This window comes from Pelmatolapia mariae, linkage group LG7 (assembly GCF_036321145.2).
Source record: "Pelmatolapia mariae isolate MD_Pm_ZW linkage group LG7, Pm_UMD_F_2, whole genome shotgun sequence".
NCBI classification, from domain to species: domain Eukaryota; kingdom Metazoa; phylum Chordata; class Actinopteri; order Cichliformes; family Cichlidae; genus Pelmatolapia; species Pelmatolapia mariae.
In genome coordinates, this window is record NC_086233.1 from 18,807,398 (window position 1) to 18,831,011 (window position 23,614).

Sequence of the window (23,614 nt, forward strand, 5' to 3'; positions counted from 1 at the left end):
CAGGGTCTTTGGGAGACTATTGCCAAGATCATGGCATGTTGAGGATATAAATGCCTTCCTGTTTAAGTCAGATAGCAAGGCCCTCCCTCTGCACGCAGGCCAGACTGCAACACAGAAGACAGCCTGACATAGTGCTTTCCTGCAGTTTTTGCTGACTCCAGCACCACAGACCCCCGACAAAGACTGGAGGAAAAAGAAAAAAAAACTAAATCAAAGGTAGGAAGACATGCCTTCCCAGACCACAGTTTGATAGAGTGAGGGAGCAAGAGAGAGAGAGATTTAAAAAAAGGAAAGAGGGGGAAAAAAACAAAGTAAAAACAGACGGCCGAAGAAAGGAAAGACTCCTGTTGTCCCGTTTTCCTAAACCACAGCTTCAGCGTTCCAAGCCAAGGCTCCCAGAGTTCCTGTAAACTATCCACTGCTCTGTCAACTGACTGCAGCAGGAGAAGAGGACGCAGCATCCCTCTTCTCATTACGTTACACGATTGCTCTCATCGGTCTACTACGCAGCAGCACTTTAAACTGCCGTTCCCAGCATTTCAAACACCACCTCCTGTGCTTTAATAGGTCCGGCAACTGTGTCAGCAAAGAGTTGTTTTCTAGTAAACCTTTGATAATTGTCATTGCAGATCTATGTTTTTTTAACAGTCTGCTTTCATCTGTGTCTAACACACATATAAGCCCAGTGTTGTGTTGGAAAACGTTCACCTCACATCATCTGGTGCACATCATCAAAAGACCACTAGGAGGAGATGCCTTTGGCTGAGAGGAAAATACATGAGTAACACAAATAAACAAGTAGAGATGTTAGCAGGTGCTGACAGACACAGTGACACAAGCTTGAATTTTTGTGGGTTTTCATATTTTGCAAAAGTATTATCACTAACCGGTACACAGAAGAGAGCAGATGGACTCAGAGACACATGCTGCACGTGTCTGAAAACTTCCCAATTATAAAGTGCAATATTATGACGGTGGTTAGCTGGTAAATATTTGTGTTTTTCTGATGATTACTTACATGTGTCCAAATATACCTGTTGGTCTGTTTATACTGAGACACAACCACTGGCTTTTAATTACTACTTAAAATTAATTTCTGTTTTCTATCCACTTCTTCGCTAACATATATTCTCTGAAGACCTAAACCCTCTCTCAAGCTTGGAAACACATATACAGGATCACAAATGTGTGCACATTCGCACAGATGGGCACATGCACAATCACACACGAAGATACATGCACCTCATTATACCCCCCATCTTATTACATGGCTTACTTGTAGTACAAACATGTGTAGTGGCTTATGTTCCCATGGTGTACTGTGAGGTCCACTAACCACAAACACACACATGCACACATGCCGTGGTTCCTGTGTATTAACCGTAGCCTCTCAACCTCAGCTAGACCATCTTAGATCCTTATCTCGCTCATTATGAGCTTGCTAATGAGAGTGGCCATTCCCGCCAGGCTGCCTGTGTTTACAATGCCACTTGTTTAACAAGCATGTGTGTTCAATCAGATAAACCCACCAGAATGCTTTTCATTTACAGCAGCCTCCCGGTAGCACTCTATAAGCACAATCCCTCCTACCCAGCTAAACCTAGGAGTGCCCCGGGGGAACGCTAAGCGCATTTTGGCAGAGAGAAAATAAAAGACACATTGTGTCTGCTGATGATATATCATTCCTTCTACTTGCTGTACCCACTTAACATTGTGGGCGTTCAAATGAGTGCCAACCTCATGTGTGCTTAACAACTGTACTCCACAAACAATGCGTATCTGACTGAACTGTGCAGCACCCTGGTAGCAGAAATATACCACTCTCCTTATTAATCTCTGCTTTCATCTCTTCAAACCCTACAGAATGGAGCCACATGATTGCTCGGCGTAATCGTCTGGCTCCATGTACACATTGAATGTACAGGAGAACATAAACGCTCCACGCAGGGACAGACAAAAACAAACAACTGTGCGAAGGAACTGGACAATTTGGCTGAAATTTAGCCAGTGGAAAAAGATTCCTCATCTCATCCCTGTCTGCACAGCAATTTCAGCACAATGTTTCCTTGCATGCAGTATCACTGTTACTGCTACCAGAGGACAGAGCAGTGATTTGTTGTAAAACATGCAAAGAAAATGATGGTTGATTTGAATTCTCTCATAATCATGATGATGATGAGCATGCGGAGCATTTGTTAGTTTGAACAGTGAGCAGGAGCTTAATGGAGAGAGTTTGGTTTGGAACGGGACTTCAGACAGATTAATGTCATACAACAAACTGCCATGCACAAATAAAGGAAACGAGGATGATTAATACACTGTCTGGAACTGGGAGTGAAATACAGTATATGATTCTACCTTTTAATTATAGGATACTTCTGCTTTTGGACTTCACTGAAAAGGATTTTTTTTTTTTGTATAAAACTGAAAAACAAACAGTATAGTATCCTTATATATACATGTTCATTTTCCATATGGAAACTTATTTTTGCATCAGAGTATCCAAACTTTGCTTACTGTAAAACAATCACATATTTGGATAGCACGTATGTGAAAAGCACAAGTACAGAGACTTTTTATAAACACCACAAAGTGTCTCAAGACAGTCACATTTTCCCACAATGTTGCATAACCACTGAGTCGACAAGAGTGTTTATAGATTACTTTCCAGCTGTCTGGATACATATTGACTGGTTACATATTTCTATTTTTCAGGCTCTTGTAGTCTTTAAAAGTTTGCACAATCTCTGGCAAATTATGAACATTTTCAGACGATTCAGTTGCCAAAAGCAACGATGACCGTGCTGATCAACCCATTACAGCTATGTTCAAGATACATGGTTTGAACCTGCACTTAGCAGTGATGACACCTACAGCACCCACAGGACATAAATCCTTTATTGTCCTACAGTCATTAACAGAAAAAAAAGATGTGGAAAAGAAGTGGAAAGTGCAGGTTTTTTGCTATTTCATTGTGCATGTATTCAAACTGTTGTGTTAAATGGTTTTAACCAGTTACTGTAATGTACATAACAAAGTCCTAACAAAGTAATGTGATATTTAGAATCCTCATATATCATTCCTTACATCCCTATAGGCTGTCAATGCAAACAATGTCAATAAGAAACATAGTTTTAAATAGCTTCATATAGCATTGAAATGGCCTTTAAGGAGAGGTCAATTCAATTCTGAATTTTCGACCAATAAATCATTAAGTTGACTTTAAAGACCTTGGTGGATGTAAACCACCGAGATGTACTCTACACTCCTACAAAACTTTATTAGAATTCATTCAAAATCTTTTGTGCTATCGTGTTTATAGACAGAATGACACATACACAAATGCTACCAAAAACACAACTTCCTTGGCAGAGGTAATAATACTAAATGTCTACATACTCTACATCATATAACAGATGGATGCATAGACATATTGTGCATGAGTTTACAGAATGGAATGTTTGTTGTCTTCTTAAAACTTAAATTTAGGATTTTTTTAATATTGGCATGTTGTTTTTTTGAAACGGGATGTCTGTTAATACTGGCCTAAACAGCCTAAAGTAGTAGCTAACAAATGCAACATAAATTGGATTAAGCTTGTGTTTTAGGCCCAGCAAATAGATATTGCTCTGCTCGATGGTATGTCTTGACTTTCAGGTGAAAAAAGTACGGACACTTTAAGAGACAGGCAGAAAGTGAGGAGAGACGGATCATCTAGCCCTGGGATGAGACACAGAGGCATGCGGGCAGTAAGGTGAGACGTGTGGCTTGTACTGTGGATTTGTAGTTGAGGTTTGGCCCTGTGTATGTCCCCTATCCCTGACCCTGCCTCACCATACTGAAAAACCATTCAGAGCCTGCCTGGTAGAACAAATGTTGTACAGAGTGGAACATATTTGGCTTGTCCGACAGTGTAAAATCACACTCTAGTATCACACATTTAAAGTACCACTGTTTCCTCCATTAAAGTTTCCACGGAAAAAACCCCCCAAAAACCCAGCAGCCAAATTCCAGAATTCCCGGTCGAAACATCACGGCTAAGGATGAATTAGAGGCTGGATATTCATGCGTGTTTGTGTGTGAGACAGAGAAAGTGGAGGGCAAAAATACAGAGGAGAAGAGAGGAAAAGTTGCTGTTGTCCTGTTTTCCTAAACCACAGAAAAACAAGCAAACGATGACAGAGAAAGTTAAACAGCTAGAAACACAAGAGCAATACGAAGGTGTTTCAGGGTGGCCTACGAGGGAAATGCAATGCCCATAAATGTTGTTATTTGTTTTCAAATATTGCATTCTCTTTGTATTCATCAGGCTTCTGTGGAAATGGAGAGATCTACATCAGGGCGAAACGCGTCCGGGACTTTCCACCTTGAAAATGAACAGAACAAGGCCTGTTTGAGGAGTACCGTTTGGAGACTGACTCACACGCCTGTCACAGCGTTGCATTAAGGATGGAGATTCATTTAAGGAAACTGCTGCTACAGTGGATAGCCGAGAACTACAACAAGTTATTGTGCTTTGTTTACTGCAGGATGGAAGCAGGTTAATCAGCTTCTTTGTGTTTGTGTACGGAAAGGAAGTTGCCTCCTTGTGGTTACTTTAACAAGTTTCCTTTATAGTCAAGTTGTATGTGGTTCATTGACCAATACCTGAGGCATGCTTTGGTGATGTCAGTCTCTGTGTATGTGTGTGTGTGTATGTGGATGGAGTTGCTATGGTTACGTCCCCCTAGTCAAGAGTCTGTGATGTCATTCTGATAATTTGAGCTATAATGTGCCCTTGGGTTTTATTAAAGCAGTTTGCTCCACCTCTGGACTGCATGCAGATAAGCGGAAAGTGCTGTCGAGGGTAAAAAAGTAAGTATACAGTGCATACTTTAAAGTGATCTTACATTTATGCTAACAAAAAAATCACTGTCTTAAATAATCTGACCTAATCTGTGTAGTCACCCTTGGCCAAGTTAAAAGGCACTAACTTCTTGATAAATCTTCAAATTGCTAGTTTTAAAGGAATCTGTGAATGTTTTCCACCAGCCTTACATTTATTTTTTGTTTCCATTCTGGCTGAGTGTGTGTGAAAGAGAGAGACAGGGACATACAAATGGACTAAGACACACACACAACACACACAGAAAAGCAGACACCTAACAAAAGCCATATGTTGAGCCCGAGGTAGCCATCCAGCTGAAGTCTGACACTGTGTTACAGAGCACTGTGGCTCTGGGAAGAAAGTAAATACAGCCAGAAGTGCTTTACACCTAGTCTGAAAGACATACAGTCAACCTGCACTATTCAATTACTGACCTAATTTGTTTAAAACATGTGCACGGCTCAGCTGCATTTGATGCATGATGTGATTGGAAGCTTTTAATAGGATCTTCTTTTCATTTATCAGACATATGTTTGCAACAGTTTACTTGGAAAAAGGGTGAAAGGAACTATTTTGATGCTGACTGGAAGCGCGCACAAAGATTAAACTGAAGTGGTTCCCAACATTTTTCTGGCTCACATGCGGTCTTTGTTTATACCTGTCATGTTTCAGAGGTATTCAATTTAATTAACTGCCATCAGCTGGAGTTTACTTGGCACTACTATATGAAACTGTGGGTCAGGCTCCACTCCTTTATTCTAGCTTTAGTAGTTTATTCACTGTGTTATATGACTTCATAAGTTTACATTGTTTACAAGTTAAAATCTTGTTCCTCAACCTGCTCTCACTCCTAAGTCATTACAAACTGACACTTGATCAGGTACCTAGCATATTACACTGTAATAACCTGGGTAATTTTTACATCGTTTTGCAACTTTTCAGTGGAGTGGAGTTTAAAACGCTGATTAAGGGGGAAAAGCACTCCACTGACGTAGTCACTGTTACAGAATGGGTAACCATGTTCACCAAGGATGCGTAACCACGGTATCGAAGGAAACCTGACGCAGATGGGAAAAATGGGGCTCTTAGTGTGTGTTCAACACGACAACCCTAACTTTCCCCCTGAATCTAACCACAGAGTTTAGCTGTTTGAACGTAACTGCAAGTCAAAAATAGAGAGTAAACGTAAAGGAGCCCCAGTCATTCACCACCCAACCTACAACCTACCTAATTCGGACCCTAAATTTTCTGTTCTTCTCACATTGGCAATGCTAAAACGTAAACCTGTATATTGGAAAATGATGTTAAAGGTGGTTCCCCTAGAGTTAAAATATGACTCTAGGGAATGGGAATGTGTTGCATCCTTTCTCTAACCACTAACCAAGAAACCACATTTAATTCTGACACATTGCATTTGGCTGATTGTTTGTATCTTTTCCACATGTACTGAGCCAAAATGCGTTCAGTTAAACTTCAACTGCTGAAGTGCCCTCAGGGAACAAGTATTAACAAGTAGTAACACACGCGCTCACAAAGATAAGCACACAGGGCTGCATTCGTGACCACGGAGACGCATACACAACCCAGACATTCAACTTGGTCTTAATCTCAGTCTGTACTTGTTACACTTCTGTCTACCAGAAGGTCTGCCCTACATTTTACTTCCTTGGACTTATGAATCACTCAAGCCGTGCCTTAAGTAAGATTTAAGACACTAGCAATTTGATGACTGAGTGCATGATTCCCATTCTCTTTTCCCCATTGAAAAAAAGTCTGACCCCTTTATCTCCTGTAGCAGCCTTCCTGCCAGACCTCTGCAGGATCCACTAAACAAACTGGCGAGCACAAAAACGAAAAACAAAAATGGAGAGAATTGGGAAGCAGAAGATGAGTAGAGATACTTTTACAAAGATGAGCAGGTTATACACAAACAACACCACACACAGACACATTACGAATACACATTGTGACTCATGCATTGCCTCGGGCCTCGCTGCTCATAGTTTGCAGATGCAAACGCTTTGCTCGCTTTTCAGTTGGTAAATAGGCATTTAAGAACAATTCACTTCAGTTTACTGAGAGTAAACTTGGTGAAAGGGTTTTGAGAAGCTCTGGAAGGACATTAGCAGTTCAAGTCTTACCTTTCGACCTGGCTGACCAATAATTCCAACTGGGCCAATGATCCCTGAGTCTCCCTGGAATACAAAGTGGGAATGTTTAAAGGCCAAGTGTGGAGGAAAGTGAGGTCACACACACAGCAATCAGAAATGTGCTCAGAGCCAAACAGGACATCATTACAAATTAATGGGGAAAATAAGTATAGGGAGGATATTATACCTTCTCTCCTTTGGGTGCTGGTCCAGGTGAGATGCCAGGGTCACCTTTGTTCCCCTGGGAGAAACAAACAAATCACCAAACTCACACAGTGAAGTCAATCATATTTATCATATGAATAAAATATGAACAATTTTCTTTTTGTGGAAGACTTAAAGGACATAAAGGGGTCCCTCTATATATCACATACTTAAAGATAAAAAGTAAAGTCTTTGTTGTGTGACAAATTTAGTAACACATATGCTCTTCTAAGTGGCCTCCACACACACACACACACACACACACACACACACACACACACACACACACACACACACACACACACACACACACACACACACACACACACACACACAGACCAAGCTTCATTGTCAGCAGGTAACAATAATGGGGTTTCAGCACATCAAAGCCATGGATCGGAAATTACACTGAGTGCTGACTCCCTCTCTTTCCCCTTCGGACCCCTGCCATTTACAACTCTGTCTCGTTTATTAATGATGAAAGAACGAAGATTGTGGTGCACCCCGAGACATCAAACACTCCATAATCTTTCTTTCAACACACTTGCCAGGAAGAAGACGCTCGGCCCACACCAGTCTGTCTCACAATATACTGAAGTTCTCATTAAACCTTTGCTGCTGATCATTCCATCGTGTTTGTGTATGCCTGACCTTATCTGTAACTCATGAGACTTAGAGGTGCTTTAAACAGTTTGCTTATGTTTCCAGTGTTGTTATTAAGCGTGCTAACCAGCAGCCTTTCTTACACTGCAGAGAAATTGCCCTTTCAATCTACCTCTTAGCTGGAAAGCAACAAATCCGAGTGCAATCAATAAATAAAAGGGCATGATAATAGCTAGAAGGTTTGGAAAAGTTTCCTGTGGGACTTTCTTTTAGACATTTTTTTTATAATGCACTTTAGGTGCAGGCCCTCATTCTGCCCTGTAAGCACACAATGTCGGAGGTTAAGGGTATTTGCAAAGGCATAAATCAATTACATCAGGAATGCAGAAAATATAATATGGAGAAAATATTATATATACATATATTTATATATTTTCTCCTTAAAGACCTCAAGACCTTTAAACATAAAAACCTCAGTCTCTCGCAAAAGTCTGCAGAACAATTCAAGTATAAATGGGAATCCTAACATTGATCTCTTCAGCACACATGCTAAAGTGAAACAGCTTCTGCACTCCAGCTGCCAGGTACTTGCAGCCCTGCTGTGAACTGAAGTTTCCTTCATTTTTCTGCCATCAAACTCCATTACCGTTTTGCTTTGTAGGGGTTTCCAGCTGATATAGAAAAATGTAAATCTAACATGTTCTCATGGGATTATCATTCACATTACATCATAGTAAAATAGCAGTATAGGCAAAAACCCAATCGTGTAACCACTTCATATGGGAAAATCAACATGGCTGGATCACGCAGGACCAGAGGTTGGACTAGATGTGTACCTTGAGTCCAGGTGGACCGGGTCTCCCAGGGTTTCCATGTGGACCAGGAGGGCCCTGTGTTGAAATGAGAAAGAATAAAACACAATCAAAAGGTGAGATCAAGATCAGGCATTTGCATAAAAAAAGAGCTGACGCAGACTGTGGCTTTGCTTCTGTGAATGAGACCAGGGATGAAGGTGGGGGGTAAAGACTGTCTGGAGAAGCTCAGCCTCAACCTGTTTTCCTATAAATCAACTGTGTGTGTATGTGTGAGTGTGCTGATGAGGTATTTGGCGTTGGTGTTGGGGGTAGATGCTTATGGAAAAAATGGGGCTCTCAGGAGCTGCTTTACCATATGGATGTGGTTTTCCTGCCCCCACTTGCCACAGACTCCACAAGCCCTCCCCCAACACACACACACGCACACACACACACCCGCACAAACAAACACACATTTTCCAGGCATCTTAATGAGTAATACAGATCATCTCATTTCATAACATTTTGAATTCGATCACTGGTGTGCATTTCTGTCTGCACTGACTGTTGGTGAGGAAATGAGCTCAAACAAAGCAAGATCTACAGTGGCGGCACATTTGTAATGTAAAACCATCTCACTCTGTCCAGTAACCCCCACAGGGAGGTTTAAAAGAAGATGTTGGAAGCCAGAGAGTGAAAACACACCAGTTTTTCTTGGGTTTGAAAAACAGCCTGCAGAAAGAAGCTTGTGAGGCTGCTATGTCCCCGTCACTTAGATAGCTGTTTGTCTTCCCCTCTCTTCTTTTGATTTACAATTTACTGTATAATGCCCACCTCGCTCCTGGCCTCCAAATGGTGTGCCATTTTTGGGTCCATGACCTAGCTCTGTCCTGGGTCAGTGGCTGATCGAGTCAAAAGGTGGAAAAAGAGCAAAAACTGCTTTAAGAGCTGGGTCAGCGGGTTTTACTGAAGTGGCTAAAAACAAATCAGGAAGTTATTATGTAAGGCAGAGGTGTCAAACTCCAGGCCTCGAGGGCCGGTGTCCTGCAGGTTTTAGATCTCACCCTGGGTCAACACACCTGAATCAATGATTAGTTCATTACCAGGCCTCTGGAGAACTTCAGGACATGCTGAGGAGGTCATTTAGCCATTTAAATCAGCTGCGTTGGATCAAGGACACATTTAAAACCTGCAGGACACCGGCCCTCGAGGCCTGGAGTCCGACACCTGTGATGTAACGGAACTGGCCTACTGCATCAAAATCCAACAACTACTGAGATCTAGAGCATCAACAGAGGAAACTGTCCAACAGAGGAAAAAGAAAATACTTTGGGGGAAAAACACTATTTGAGCAAAGTTTTAGATGTACCGGTGAGGTGTAGACATGACAGCATACAGCAGGCATTTGATGGAACGGATCTTTCTATTAAGGGACGGTTTGATGAAAGTGACCAAGAGTTTGTGATGGGTGAACACGGCATCTATGTGACACGAGGTTCTCATTAAGTAACACACAGGAATTTCCAGCAAAGATTTTATTCAATTTAACTTTGTATTGATTTGTTTGCTGTAGCTCAGGAGGTAGAGCAGGTCATCTACTAAGGTTCAATCCCTGGATGCTCCAATCTACTTACCAGAGTATTCTTGGGTAAGATACTGAAGTTACTCTTTGATGCATCCATCAGAGTGTGAATGTTAGATAGAAAGCACTTAGGCATAAAAAATGCTTGTATGAATGTCGGTGAATGTTGTATAAAGCGCTTTCAAAGCTCCAGTAGAAAAGTGCCATAGAAGAACCAGTCCATTTACTTTGCATGATTCACAGGTCAAAAGAGTCCTCAGGTCTTACTGGGTCTTTGTGCATCCGTCCTTCGTCTGAAACAAGCTGTTTTACAACCCTTCCACTGCCTTTAAGCCAACGTTCTTCTGATTGGTTGCCCCTCACAAACAAAAGAATTAAACAAATGGGGCTTCTCTTATGTTTGGGATGACCTTGGTAAGGATATCATACAGAGAGCCATGAGTAAAAAAACAACAACAAAAAAACCCCTAAACTGAGTACTTAGAGCAGTCTGAAGCCTGAGCTTTTGGCTTACATGCATTATTTGTACATACGCTGAACTCATTATTTGACGTTTTGGCCATGTTTCAGATGAGCACGTGCCATTGTAGCAATAAGCATCTGACAGAAAATAAGAAAAAGTACCATAGAGCCACTTTGAAATACTCTCATTCCAAGCATTCTCAAGTTTTAAAGACCTCGCCTCTTGTCCTCCCACATGCTTCCCCTTTCATTTTCGGTTTTGTATACAGCTGGCATTCCTCGAGAGCTGGTCTGTCCAGACAGCATTAAGGGTCCCTGTTGTGCCCTAAATAAACTTACACAAACAAGACATGTTTGAATTACATGATTCAAAATTAACCCTGTGGCTCACCACAGGTTGGTCAGTGCTCTAGTAGGCATGGGCTGGCACTAACATTTGGTGCAGTGCTCTCTCGCCTCCGCGTCTTGCTCCTTCTCTCTCGCAACAGGTGTCTAATTAGAGAAGACCAGGGTGGGGCACACACAAGCTAAGGGCTATCAAATAAAAAGCCACCAACCTCTGAACAGCAATACAGGGCGTTGCTGTGGTTCCTGCGGTAATAGTACTGCTAGCTCTGTGTAATTTATTCCAGTTCTTTGGAGACAAAATGGTGAAAATCTAAACAAATGGTAGCTTCTAATGTTTCATCATATGCTACCATATTGTATATAAATATCTACACTTAAATATACCAAAATGCCCAACAACATATGTGCAACTTATGCCAACACATGCACCATACGCACTTAAAACTGGATACGTGACATCACTCCCAAGGTCACGTTCACACGCAGAATATTTTAGATGAGGCCTTTTGATGGGCTGTGCTGTAAACATACTCTGACTTTCAACACTAGCTCGTAAAAGAGACTTTAAATGTATGTACAGCCACCATATTAAAGATAAAAGAGATTCTGTATGATGCCGTGCCAAATGAGAGCAGACAGGGCAATGTCTGATTAACTAACATTAGATCAAGAGAGCATGTGAAACTGCTGGATGTCCTCATAATTAAAGATTCCACCAAGCATTCACAGACACTCGAACCTTTGTCCCTAAAGATATTTCACTGTTTGTTAAAAGTCTGAAAACAGGCCTCGCCACTGCTGGATAAAAAGAGTGGAATTTGCAGCTTAATGCCACATGAATTACACTCAAATGCTATAATAACAGAAGCAGATGGGGATGAATGAACTGCTTCTGTGCCAACATTTTTAGCATATGAAAAAGGAAATAACGAGTAAAAGTCTAAAGTATTATTTAGGTATTTAAAACAATAATAGTAATAATTAATAATGTGAATGACAAGTTTGGAAATTAAGATGGAAACCTAGATGTGGTTTTTATGCCAAAACAAAGTGCCCAAAAGGGGATTGGTCTGTGATTTTTATAGTCCCGGAGCTCATTACAAAGTTGTTCCAGAGGAAAGACCCGTACACACAGTTTACTCTAGGGATTATAAAGACCCTTGAAAAGCTGATCTGTTGCGTGGTGTTACCGAAAGAGCCCAACAGAGGAGCACATGTTTTCATTTGAAAGTTCTTTAAAGTTTTCCAGGTTCCTATTCCGTATGCCGATCTGGGATCTGAATGCATACAGGTGAGGCAGGGTAGGGGAAATTTGGTTAGCGACAGAGGAGTGGTTTGGAGGGAATGCAGGAGGAAAGATGGGTGACAGAGATATTTTCACCCACACAAAGACCCTTTTGACCCAGCAGTTTCCAGATGAACACACACACACACACACACACACGCACACACACACACACACACACACACACACACACACACACACACACACACACACACAGAGGCTTCGGATAGATATAGGCCTGTGCACTGACGATGCATCCACATTTCCACTCACACCCTCCTACCATCGTCGTCATTATATACCCTCAAATACACTCGAAAAAGTTCGGCCCGACTATTCATGGGTACTGAGCAACGGTCTCTGTACTCACATCTGTTGCCATAGAGATGGCATCTCACACTCTCATGTGTGGGATGAGAGGTCAAGGTTCATGGTTGGTTCTTCTTGGGCTCAATGGTGCTCTGTGTGTCATCATGCAGACTTCCAGTAATCCCAGGCTACAGAAGGTCAAACCTGGTAGAGGTCTTTTAGCAGAAACTAGTCTTTCAAACAGAAGAACCTACCTGTGACCCTGCAGACTAAGCAATCTGCACCATATATTCAAATTTTTAAGTGATCAACAAGTAAATTTCCCTTCCTAAATTGAAACCACACATACATCTGGCTAAGAGGGGAGAGTTTGCGTAGCATGTCTTTGAGCGGAGTGCATGTTAGCATGTGTGTGTGCCTTTCTATGTTTGCACACACACATGGCAGCAGCAGTTAAACTTGATAAATGCTTTTGTTTACAGGAAAGCTCCATAATCTGTCTCACTCTTTATATAGGCAGCTTGTAAACTCACCCACATACAGTATGTCTGCGCTGCACGGAGGGATTAGTGTTGTAGCACGCATACAATCCCATGTGAGCGCTCATGGGCCCAAGTGTGTGGGTTAAACCAAATCACACTGGCAGCGCGTTTGCAACTGACCCCTGTTAAAGTGGAATCAAAACTGATGGCCTTTATAAATACATCCTTATTGAAAATGACTTCTTTTCATTGCTTGCCCTTTGCAAACCAACCACTTCCACTGAGAATGCTACCAGCAGTTCAACAGCATCTCTCTTGACATAAGCGAGATGCTGTTGCTGAGATAGTTTATTGAGCATGACAAAAGCCACTTCTAAGCTATGATGATAGTAAGGGGTCACTGCCATATGTTAAAGCTTTATCAAGGGAAAGTTAGAGTTGAGAAGTCCAGCCCAGCCTGGGATCCAACCAGAGAGTAAGGATTATGCTGCAGCACATTTTTCCTGCTTAAATTACTGAAGTTATCTAAGTTATCCTTCTGTTTATTTGTATTCACCTTACGCATTCATTGCTTACGAGTCCAAAATAGAGAAAGTGTTCCTTAGGAAAAGCTTTAACAGCTCTCCTTGTAAATTTCCAAAATACATTTGGAGGAAAGTTTCAGCTTTCTTGCGCAAAAAATATTTCCACTCAGACTCATGCTTGGCTTGACTGGCGACTGGCTTCACGCAGCTCTCTGCTTAGATTTTTAAACCCTATTTAGGATTCATTCCAGGTAAGTTTGATTTGGATCATAAGAAATCCCACAAGAGGGACCAATGTGGTGTAACTGGTACTACAGACAGAACGGGAGGTGCTGATTGGGCTTAAATAGCTTTAATTAGAGCCAGACAAAGAGCTTTTCATACATATGTAGTGGCGGTGGGGATCGCAGAGACTTTAGCTTAACGGTCTTGAAGACATGGAGGAACACAAGCACGTAGTACATATTATACTTAAACAACAACAAATAAAAATATAAAGGATATCTGAAATTACTGTGTAGTGCATAAAATGTCAGACATTTATTTTTTTTAATGCAGGTTTGCAGTACCTGCCTTGTAATTAACAGTTTAACACCAAGAACAAAAGGGATACCACAGGCACAGCTGCGCTAAGTGCTAATATCAATGAGGTAATTGACATTAGGGGATAATGCAATGTGCTGATAGGATACAACAAGTTGTAGATTGGTGGGGGCGATGTAATTTTTCAGACAAAAACAAAAGGAGAAAAAAAATTGACACCAAAATTGTCAGAATTCCTCTGAATTCTGATTTTTTTTATGGTACATTTTATGTAAATCAACACAGTATGTGTTAAAACTGCTACTGTTTTTTCCCTCTTTGGGTACTGTTGGATAAGAGCAACACATTTGATTACAATCCGTTAAAGGGTTATTGATATTTCAGTTTGGGCAAAAGCCATCTATGAACAATGCAATGCAAACGTGCTGCCGTCAAGGTTACAAACAAATGTCAGGCTGAATCCTTACATTTTATGGGACGGAAAGTGAGAAACAGAGGAAGAGAGCTCCTGTAAGAAGACTAGATTTATTTAACTTCCTTGGAAAAAACAAGTCTTTCATTAGCCCAGAATGGGATTCCTATGGAGTGTTGGTGCAGTCTGCTGCAACAGTTCAGTCGGGAGTAGAAAGTCCAGTGAAGCCATGTGTTCTCTGTCTGTTTACAGTGCTTTTATTAGGCATCCTGTGGCACAGGCAGCCTTTTCAAAGACCGTCTTTATAGAAGCTTTCCTGTTTATGCTCAGGGGTGGGAGGTCAGCACTCGCATCCCCATGCTGAATATGGTCAATCTGTCTGCATAGGAAGACTTTGTGTGTGAGTATATGTGTGAGTGCCGGGTTGATATGAGGGACTTGGAAGGCTTTTATTTTCATGCCTGTGTCTTGTTTGGTTATTGTGGCTGTTTTGCCTTTTAGCTTTCGGTCAACAGGTAGGATAAAACACACACTCATTTACATTTATAAAAAAACCCCAAACAAACAAAAAAAACCCTCAACAACAGACAGAATCGTTTTTTATGAAAATGTGTTTGATCTGGTTGGAGGTGTCAGAGGGTGGTCAAAGACACTTACCCGAGGACCCCTCTTGCCTGGCACGCCTGGCTTCCCTGGAGGTCCAGGCAGCCCCTACAGAAAGATTATTTGGTTAGTGTTGCAGTCTGATACACCATTTATACAGCACAATGACTAAGTATATTCATTTAGCATACACTGACAGAACCAGACTCTCTTCCAATGCATTTCCTCGGTGGATTCATCTACATCACAGAGGCTGCCATTCATCCACAGAGTGAAAAAAAAAACACAAAGCGACACCTTTTCCCTCTGAAGTAATTCCATCTCAAGGTGTTGAGAGTTCACCCTTAGCCATCGAGAGGATTTGAGCCCTTGTGGCAGGAAATCGTAAGAACACTAGAAATAACAGGTCATTTCCTGCACCGCTCAATGCCCCTGTGTGTCTATATCAGGCCCGTGCTCATTTGTTTTCTTTTAATTGAAAAAGAGGGAGAAAAAGCAGAAATGAGGGAAAACAGTATTTTTGGTCATTTTGGCAAAACAGGCCACAATGTGGGCTTCTGGTTGTTAAAGCCTCTAGTAGTAAAGTGTCTATATAACATGTTTAACATATTTTGTCCTCAAAAAAAATCCATAAATAGTCGAGTAGTAAAAAAGAAGCAGCATCTCCCCTTTTGATATTGACTCATTTTAGCTCTCAAAAAGAATTTAAGAAACAAGAGACTAATTCAAAAACAATTTAAATAAAAAACCCCACAACTCATTCTTTACACACACACACACACACACACACACACACACACACACACACACACACACACACACACACACACACACACACACACACACGCCTGATCCTCAGGGTTATTCTAATAATAGTCACTACCTGCATACAGTGTGTCTGTCTATTCTTGGATTCATTTATTTATTTATTTATTTATAACTGTGCTGGAACCATCTCCTCCTCCGCAATGACCTCCTAAGTAGAGACCACCCTTACTGTTGCAGGTGGTGTGCCCTATGGTGGCCTGAAGACCTGTCAACGTCAACATACATCACTGTCCGTCTTCACACTTACACCCCCTGCCTCGGCCTTCCTTTCTTAGCCTGGTTTGTTTATTTACTTCACTGTCTTTTCCTTTTTGCACCTGTCAATCTTACCTCATTTCTTTTCTCTAAGACAATTTGTTCAGGCTTCTGGATTTCAAATTCAGCAAAGGATGCTTTCAGTTATGCTGGCTGTGCTCGTCTGCATATATGAATCGTGCATTGCTGTGCACAGAGTTGTCCTTTGATACATGAAAAACTCTGTTTCTAAGTTTACAGCGATGAAAATCGTGCTTGGCGAGTTTGAAAAACACGTTTTTAAGGTTTCCTTTCTAAAAGCTTATATATAAAGTGCACTTTAACTGAGCACAGAAGTATGTTTCCATACAGTCAATTCAGATTCAAATTCAATCTCAAAAAAATGCAGTGGAGCAGATGTCAAAGGAAACCATTTTTCATGGTAGGAGTGAGGCGCCAAAGGTGCTTCAGAAGAGCAACTGCAGCATGTATATGTGCCTGAGCTGGATGTTTCTCCTGGCAGCTGGAGTTCTGTTTCTGTGCAACAGGAAGTCCAAATCACACTTCTGCTGTAAATGTTAAAGGCTCTTAAGGTGTGCAAGAAAAGTGTGCACACAAAATGTTGTGCTCTTGGGAAAAGAGTTGGCACAGTACACTAATGGCATGCGTAAAAATAAATAAATAAATAAATCAAGATCCATACTGAGAGGAAACCATAACTGGGTTCACTTGGGATCTCTGATGGTACTACACAGTTACACAGAGACAGAGAAGGAGGCACGTGTATGTGCAGGCATCCACATTTAAAATAAATAGGTCTTCCAGTCTCATAATATCTTACCCAGTCATTGAAGTCAGGCAAAATGCACATTTTCATGCACTTTTAAGATAAAGCCCAGAGCATTTCTATGGCTTTATTGTACTTCAGGGCCAGAACTCCACCACAACCTACCCAACATTTAGTGCAACTTAACCTACATTTAGCATAAGCCCCAGCACAGTATCAGCACTTGTGGATGTGCCAGACAGTCCTTTGGTAAATAATCTTCAAACTTCCCTTACTGATCCTTCTACAATTTATTTTCTTCGGTAAATGACTGCACTTCATATCAAGATTACAGGTCCTGGTTTCTAAATGCCAGCAACTTGGCTCACCTTAATGACAGTAAAGCATCTACTGGACATCACTACAGAGGTAAATTAGCGAGCCCTAGACACACTGTATTCTGCAGTCTACAGCACCAAATGACAGGCTGCTGCAAAGAATAAGCAAGGCACACGTATCAAACGAGCAGGCCCTGCTCGCACTTTACACTAAGATGACTTAATCACAGGTACAAGTATGAACACACCCAAGAGACACTGACAGAGACATTGTGGTCTGATCATTCTGACCACATTTTGAGTTGGGAAACTGTGTAGACAGTTGTGTACACAAAGGTATTCTCTGCTTCGTGGAGACAAGCACATTTTCTGAGACGTGTTCTGATGCTGAAGGAGGGCCTTGCCTAACTTAACGCCTGTATTGGGAAGCTGAATGTTTGCTGACTGCTTTAACCTTTGACCTGGACCTGACTTTGAAACGAGACCATGCAACCTCCACCAGAACTCTCTGAAAGAGGAATCTGGTGCTGAGACGGCAAGGCATCAGACCTGACACGTCACACCCAGACTGGAAGGCTCTGTGCATGGAGTAAGGTGAAAAGAATTAGAGAAATATAGCAGGGGTTCAAACCTCTGTGGCAAAGGAGACTGTTCCATATTAACCTAAATATCTGTGTGGTCTTTTTCTAACCCAAAAACACCTAAATCAAAACTGCACTGGTCTTTGTTACCAGTGACAAAGACCAAGGCAGACTGGGATGAGCTAAAAGAAAAGCTCCATTCACTTTTATTGCTTTACTAATGTAAACTTGCCACACACAGCTGCAGGCACAGAGATGAGACACAGTCTGTGCACTGCTTGCTCACCTTGATTTTGCAAAACACCAGTGCTGATATAGATTTTTTTTCTTGTAGCATTTGCACACAAACACTCTCACTAAACAGCTCAGGTTGACCAAAAGTTCTTACCTGCGGTCCTACATCTCCTTTCTCTCCCTTAGCTTCTACCAGCATGGAGAACTGTGTAGGTGGCACCTCCCAGCTCTGGAAGCCATCAGTAGCAGGTGGTGTAACTGGGTTGTATGAAGGCTTAGTAGGTCTTGGGGTGACTGGAGCCTTGGTGGTTATTGGTTGCTTTGTTGGCTTAGGGGTTTTAGCAGCTGTAGGTTTGGGGGTGGCTGATTTCGAGCGGTTGACCTTTGATGTTGTTGGTTTAAAAGGAGCATCTTTTAGAGAATCTGGTTTGGGTTTGGACGGAGTGGCTTTCGATGATGTAACTTTAGACTTTGGAGGAGTTTTACTGGCTCTGGTGGGTTGGGGTTTCTTTGAGACTGCACCTTGGTCTAATAATGCAGGTTTAGGCTTTGTCTTGGAGGGTCTGGCGCTGGTACTGACTGGTATCGTAGGTTTCTTTGAATTGCTTGTTCCCACACTTGCATTTTTTGGGTTGTTTTGAGGGGTGGCTTTTGACAGAGTGGGTTTAGAGAGTGTGGGTTTTGAGGGACTGGGTTTTATCGGACTGGGTTTTGATGGAGTGGGTTTAGAGGGACTGGGTTTTGGTGGACTGTGTTTTGATGGAGTGGGTTTTGGTGGACTGTGTTTTGATGAAGTGGGTTTTGGTGGACTGTGTTTTGATGGAGTGGGTTTTGGGGGAGTGGGTTTTGATGAAGTGGATTTTGATGGAGTAGGTTTAGAGGGTTTCTGATTAAAAGCTTTAGGACTGGAGGGTCTTGCCGTTGATGGTTTCGTGGGTGGTGCTCCTGTCCTGAGTGGTGTTGTGACAGTGCTGGTTCTGGTCTTGAGAGGCGGTGAAACCAAACCAACTTGGTCTGTAACTGGTATCACAGTTCCCAACAGGGTTGTTGGGATGATGGTCCCTTGGTTCGGTTTTATCGTTTGGGTGGGGGCCACATATCTGACAGCTGAGGCTGCAGCAGCAGCGCTCCTGGCAAGGCTGAACCCTGTGGTTTTCCTGGCGGTTACTGGGCCACCACGTTTAGGGGTAGCAGCAGTAGCTGTGATGTTTCTTTCTCTCGGTACGATAGGCAGCAAAGGAGAAAGGTTAGGCCTGTACGTGTCAGCTTCCCTGCACTGTTTCTTAATGTACCTGCAATAGTTGTGAGCTGCCTGTGCAGAAGGGACCAGATCAAACTGGCAAATGGCTCCTTCAAAGTGTGCTGAAGTTTGCTGCTGGCTTGTCCTCCCCAGCAGCAGCGAGCCAAGGAGCTCTGGAGCCAGCCCCTTTTCACTGTCCCACCCAAAGTCTGCATGAACACTCTGCCCTCCGCAGGAGGCATATAGAGTCACTCTCTGTCCATTAATTCCCAGACCCAGCTGGTGCCACTGGCCATCGTGGGGCTCATAGGGCAGTGCCACAGAGGTATTTGGTCCCGTGTGTAGGACCAGGTTTCCCGGTACAAGCTGTAGACCAAGAAGCAGCTTCTTGTGGTCTGAGAGCAGGGTGAAAAGGAAAGCACTGTTGATACGGTGAGAACGTACACTCAGGACCAGCGTGAGGTTAGGCCAGATGGCCGGAGGAAAGATTGATCGCAATGGAGCCTCAATATGCGCCCGCTGGTTGAGGATGATCCCCGATCTGAACGGAATGACTCCTGCCGGCAGACTGCGTGACGTCCTCTCTCCCTTAAGCCCCAACTTTTGGAGAATGTCCACATCTGTAGAGGAGGAAAAGGGCTGTGTTAGATAAGCAGTGTTTACAACATGCTTGTTTGTGATGTTTATGGTTATTATTATCTCATATTTTTGGTACCTGGTAATCATCAGGAACAAGATAAAATAAACAACATAGGAAACTTTAGAAATATAAATCAAACATCACGCAAGAACTACAAGAGAACACACTGAGATCTGGACTAGTTTTAAACTTTTACTGTAATTTGTGCCCAAACTGTAACATGTTTTAAATGGTTGTGGAAAAATAATTTAAATCTCAATGAGACAATTTGAGCTCTTGCATAAGAATTTGGTGCAAAACATTTCACTTTTCCAAAGTTTTGTTTTAACTAAAGACTCCTATGCTACGAGAGGCTTGCATCATGTCCATATTGCAGCACAAAATACTGTAGCTTAAACACTGAAGGGTGAAGAGTTCAAAACAATAATGAACTCAGCAGACTTTGAGCACATCTAAGCGCTTCTGTAGATGGTTTATATCAACTTTAGGCCAAAATAAATTTATGTCCAGACAGGCAGGAGTATGTAGCAATCTTGTTTCTTATGTTGCTGAACAGCACAGAGGTCTACTTCAAATGTCAGTGGCTTTGCTAATTCACATTGCTCCAACACGACTGGCTTTTGTGATGCCTTGAACAGCTTAAAGTGTCGCACAAGGGCAGCGTGTGTACACCACATTCTGTACTGCACTCACAGTGAAATATAATGTTGATCTTTGCCAGCAATCTAAAACCTTACTGAACCCTATAACACTAAAACTCATAGAGATTCATCTCAGCTTACTGTGATTAGAGTTTAAAAGGTCAAACGTTCAACAGGAATTATTAGAAATCCTTTGATAAGACAATCCAAATGTGTTGCAGTTAAACCAAAACACCTCTCCCAGTGTATGCCTATTATCTTAATTTTGTCTTTCCTCTGGACCCCATAAACCTCAAATGAAATTTTGGTTATATGGAGCAGAAAAGAATGGATATATGGTCATAAAAAATAGAATGCTAAACCAATTAAGCATTGCACTCACTGCAGGTGAGTCAAGGCTAAAGCATCCAGCCAGTACCAGGAACGTACAAGCAGGCTAGAGGACCTAATCCTTTCTTAGTAGCCACCTGGCCAACGCACTTGAAAAGCAAAAGCGAGGTCACTGCATGCTTTGTAATGCTGACAAATATGTGTTTTTTGCAAATGTGTGTTTGAGGCACACATTTTATTCATCTGGTGGCAGAATTTTATTAATCTCTGTTCATATTAATGCGTGCATGCTGTACTGTAAGCTAATGTTCACGTGCTGACAATGTTAGCTAAACTGATAAACACGTTTCTTTGTGTCTCTTTGTTTTTAAGCCTTTAATTTGCGAGGGAATGAGCTAAATGACATCAGCGTCATCATGTAACCTCTTTCCCATCTCGTCTCTGTCCTTCTCATCAGTATGTAGTCAGCGTGGACATTCAGAACATGGCCACAGAAACCACAAGTGAGTACAACATCTCTCAACTCGAGAGCTCGGAGCACAGTTTCCAACCTTTCAGCCAACTTTGACTCTCTGTTCAGAGTTTCAGTCTCAGTAGTCCCACAGCCCTCATTCTCTCCATGACCTGTGATCTCAGACCTAGGCCCCTCACCATTTTTATTGTCTGCGGGCTCACTCTGACCTGTGGTCACTGGGGCTTGTCTAATAGGGACATGTGTATAGAATCCATGGAAAAGCAGTGTTGATGAGATACCAGAAAAAGTGGGAAAGACAGCTGGGATGTGCTGCACTGGTAAACTATAGAGAGTGAGGACTTGAATGACATGCTTGTCTTTCTATAATACAAGGCTTGCTTTATTAAACTGTTGGGCCCCAGACTTTGAAAATACATATAATTGCAGGGAAAGTTTGAAGGAATATTTGAGCTGAGAGAAAAAGAGGTTTAGAAAACTTTGACATTAAACATATGCAAACTCTTACTTCAAAACAGAACTTTGAGTTAAACAACTCTTTCTCTGCTGATTGCTTTAAGTTCTTTATGGTCCTTATGTGCTATGTATAAGGCTGTAAGACTTCCCTTTAGTTCAAGCCATTAGAGCTTTATAAAACAGGAATAATATTCACACTGTGCACGGTGTATATTGCTCTCTGTGTGGTCTCTGATGCATTAAAGGACAACAGGAACTTGGCAATGAGGCAGGCGGGTACATTACCTCTATCTGTTCTGTACATTGTCTCCTATTCTTCTATTCTACTGTTACAGAGGCATAAATTAACAGCACAGTCTCAGATATAAAGCATACTGTAAGTGTCTGAGCAGATGCATGTTTAACACATGGCCAGAGTTTATAGTCTCGCAATGTGCCAATTCACTCAAACAGGATAGAGTGAAAGTCCAAGGCTCTTTTCTCTGATCGTATCCCTTGTAGAGGATGAAGTCACTGATTTATACTGAAATAATCCCTTTCTGGCCGATCTGTGCTAGTTTACAATAGCTTATGATATTTCCTCATCATCCCCAATCACCAACACAGCAATATATTGCCTGAATTCCCTGAATATCATATTTGGAATCGTCACTTATTAGACTACTGAATATGTTTAAAATGTAAAACTAAGTCTTCGTCTTATGATCAATGCTTAGATAAGGGATAGAACATGGTACAACATGGTTTATCTGGAATTTTCCTGTTTTTCCTCAACCTTCTGGCAATTTACCTTTATTTGAATGTTTCAGGAGAGACACACAGACAAGGATAGAGAGCTGAATGGGGAGTCATATGATTTGGAAACTCAAGAATGAAAGTGAGGGATGACGTGCAAATGTGGATGTTGTTCACCATAATCATTACCTGGCTGTTCCCCATTTTACATTTTAGTTTTAAAATTTGTTCCACTGCAGAAAAAAAATGCTAAATTTTTTCCTAATAAAATCATGTCAGTGTTCAATATACAACTTAATCCTTGACTCTGGCCTCCAAAAGGAGTCTTAGGCTGCACTGAGGTATCCGTGTTCCAGGGGACAGTGAGTTGCTCACAGGCTGATCAGCAAGAACGTATTGCTGAACATTCCTCCTCTTATTGTTCAGCCTTTCACAGTTCATTGCATTTCACAGTTCAATACAGAGACTCTTTACTGAATAAAAAGGCTAATTAGTGGATGAAACGGAGCCTAAAAACTAAACTCAGCTTTCAAAAAAGGAGCCAAACATGTCCAACTAACTTTATTAGGTCTGACTACTAAATTTTACACCTCTGGTGAATTATCGCCACCAAGACTTGTTATGTTATATTAATTGTCAACACCAGACACTTTAAAGAACAGGTGTCAGCTTTTTAAAGGCTTATTTGCAGAGCTGTGACTGTGGAAAAGCCTTGATGTAATGAACTGAAATGACATTTGGTTTTGTCGACCATCAGTTTTGCAGTCACTGCTTTGTCGGGCCTACTGAAGTCTGTGTGCTGTCAGTCTCAATCATAATGACTAGAGCAGGGGGGCAATTCACTGGACTGTATCGATAACTCTTCATCAGAGGAAACTTCCAAATGGTACCAAAAGGAGCTCAAACAGAAACACACTCAACGTTTTCAATTAAATCTGCAATAACTGATTT

General features: G+C 41.8%; 1 protein-coding gene across 1 annotated transcript in view; it reads right to left on the reverse strand.

Annotated features, from left to right (window-relative positions):
- The window catches only part of col27a1a (collagen, type XXVII, alpha 1a), a 64,288-nt gene that overhangs the window by 35,424 nt on the left and 5,250 nt on the right, over positions 1 to 23,614 (reverse strand). The window contains exons 3-7 of the mRNA XM_063478253.1: positions 18,304 to 20,009; positions 15,223 to 15,276; positions 8,661 to 8,714; positions 7,205 to 7,258; positions 7,009 to 7,062 (exon numbers count right to left, since the gene is read on the reverse strand). Coding sequence (XP_063334323.1) covers positions 7,009 to 7,062; positions 7,205 to 7,258; positions 8,661 to 8,714; positions 15,223 to 15,276; positions 18,304 to 20,009 — 1,922 coding nt within the window. The remainder of the gene's footprint in view (positions 1 to 7,008; positions 7,063 to 7,204; positions 7,259 to 8,660; positions 8,715 to 15,222; positions 15,277 to 18,303; positions 20,010 to 23,614) is intronic.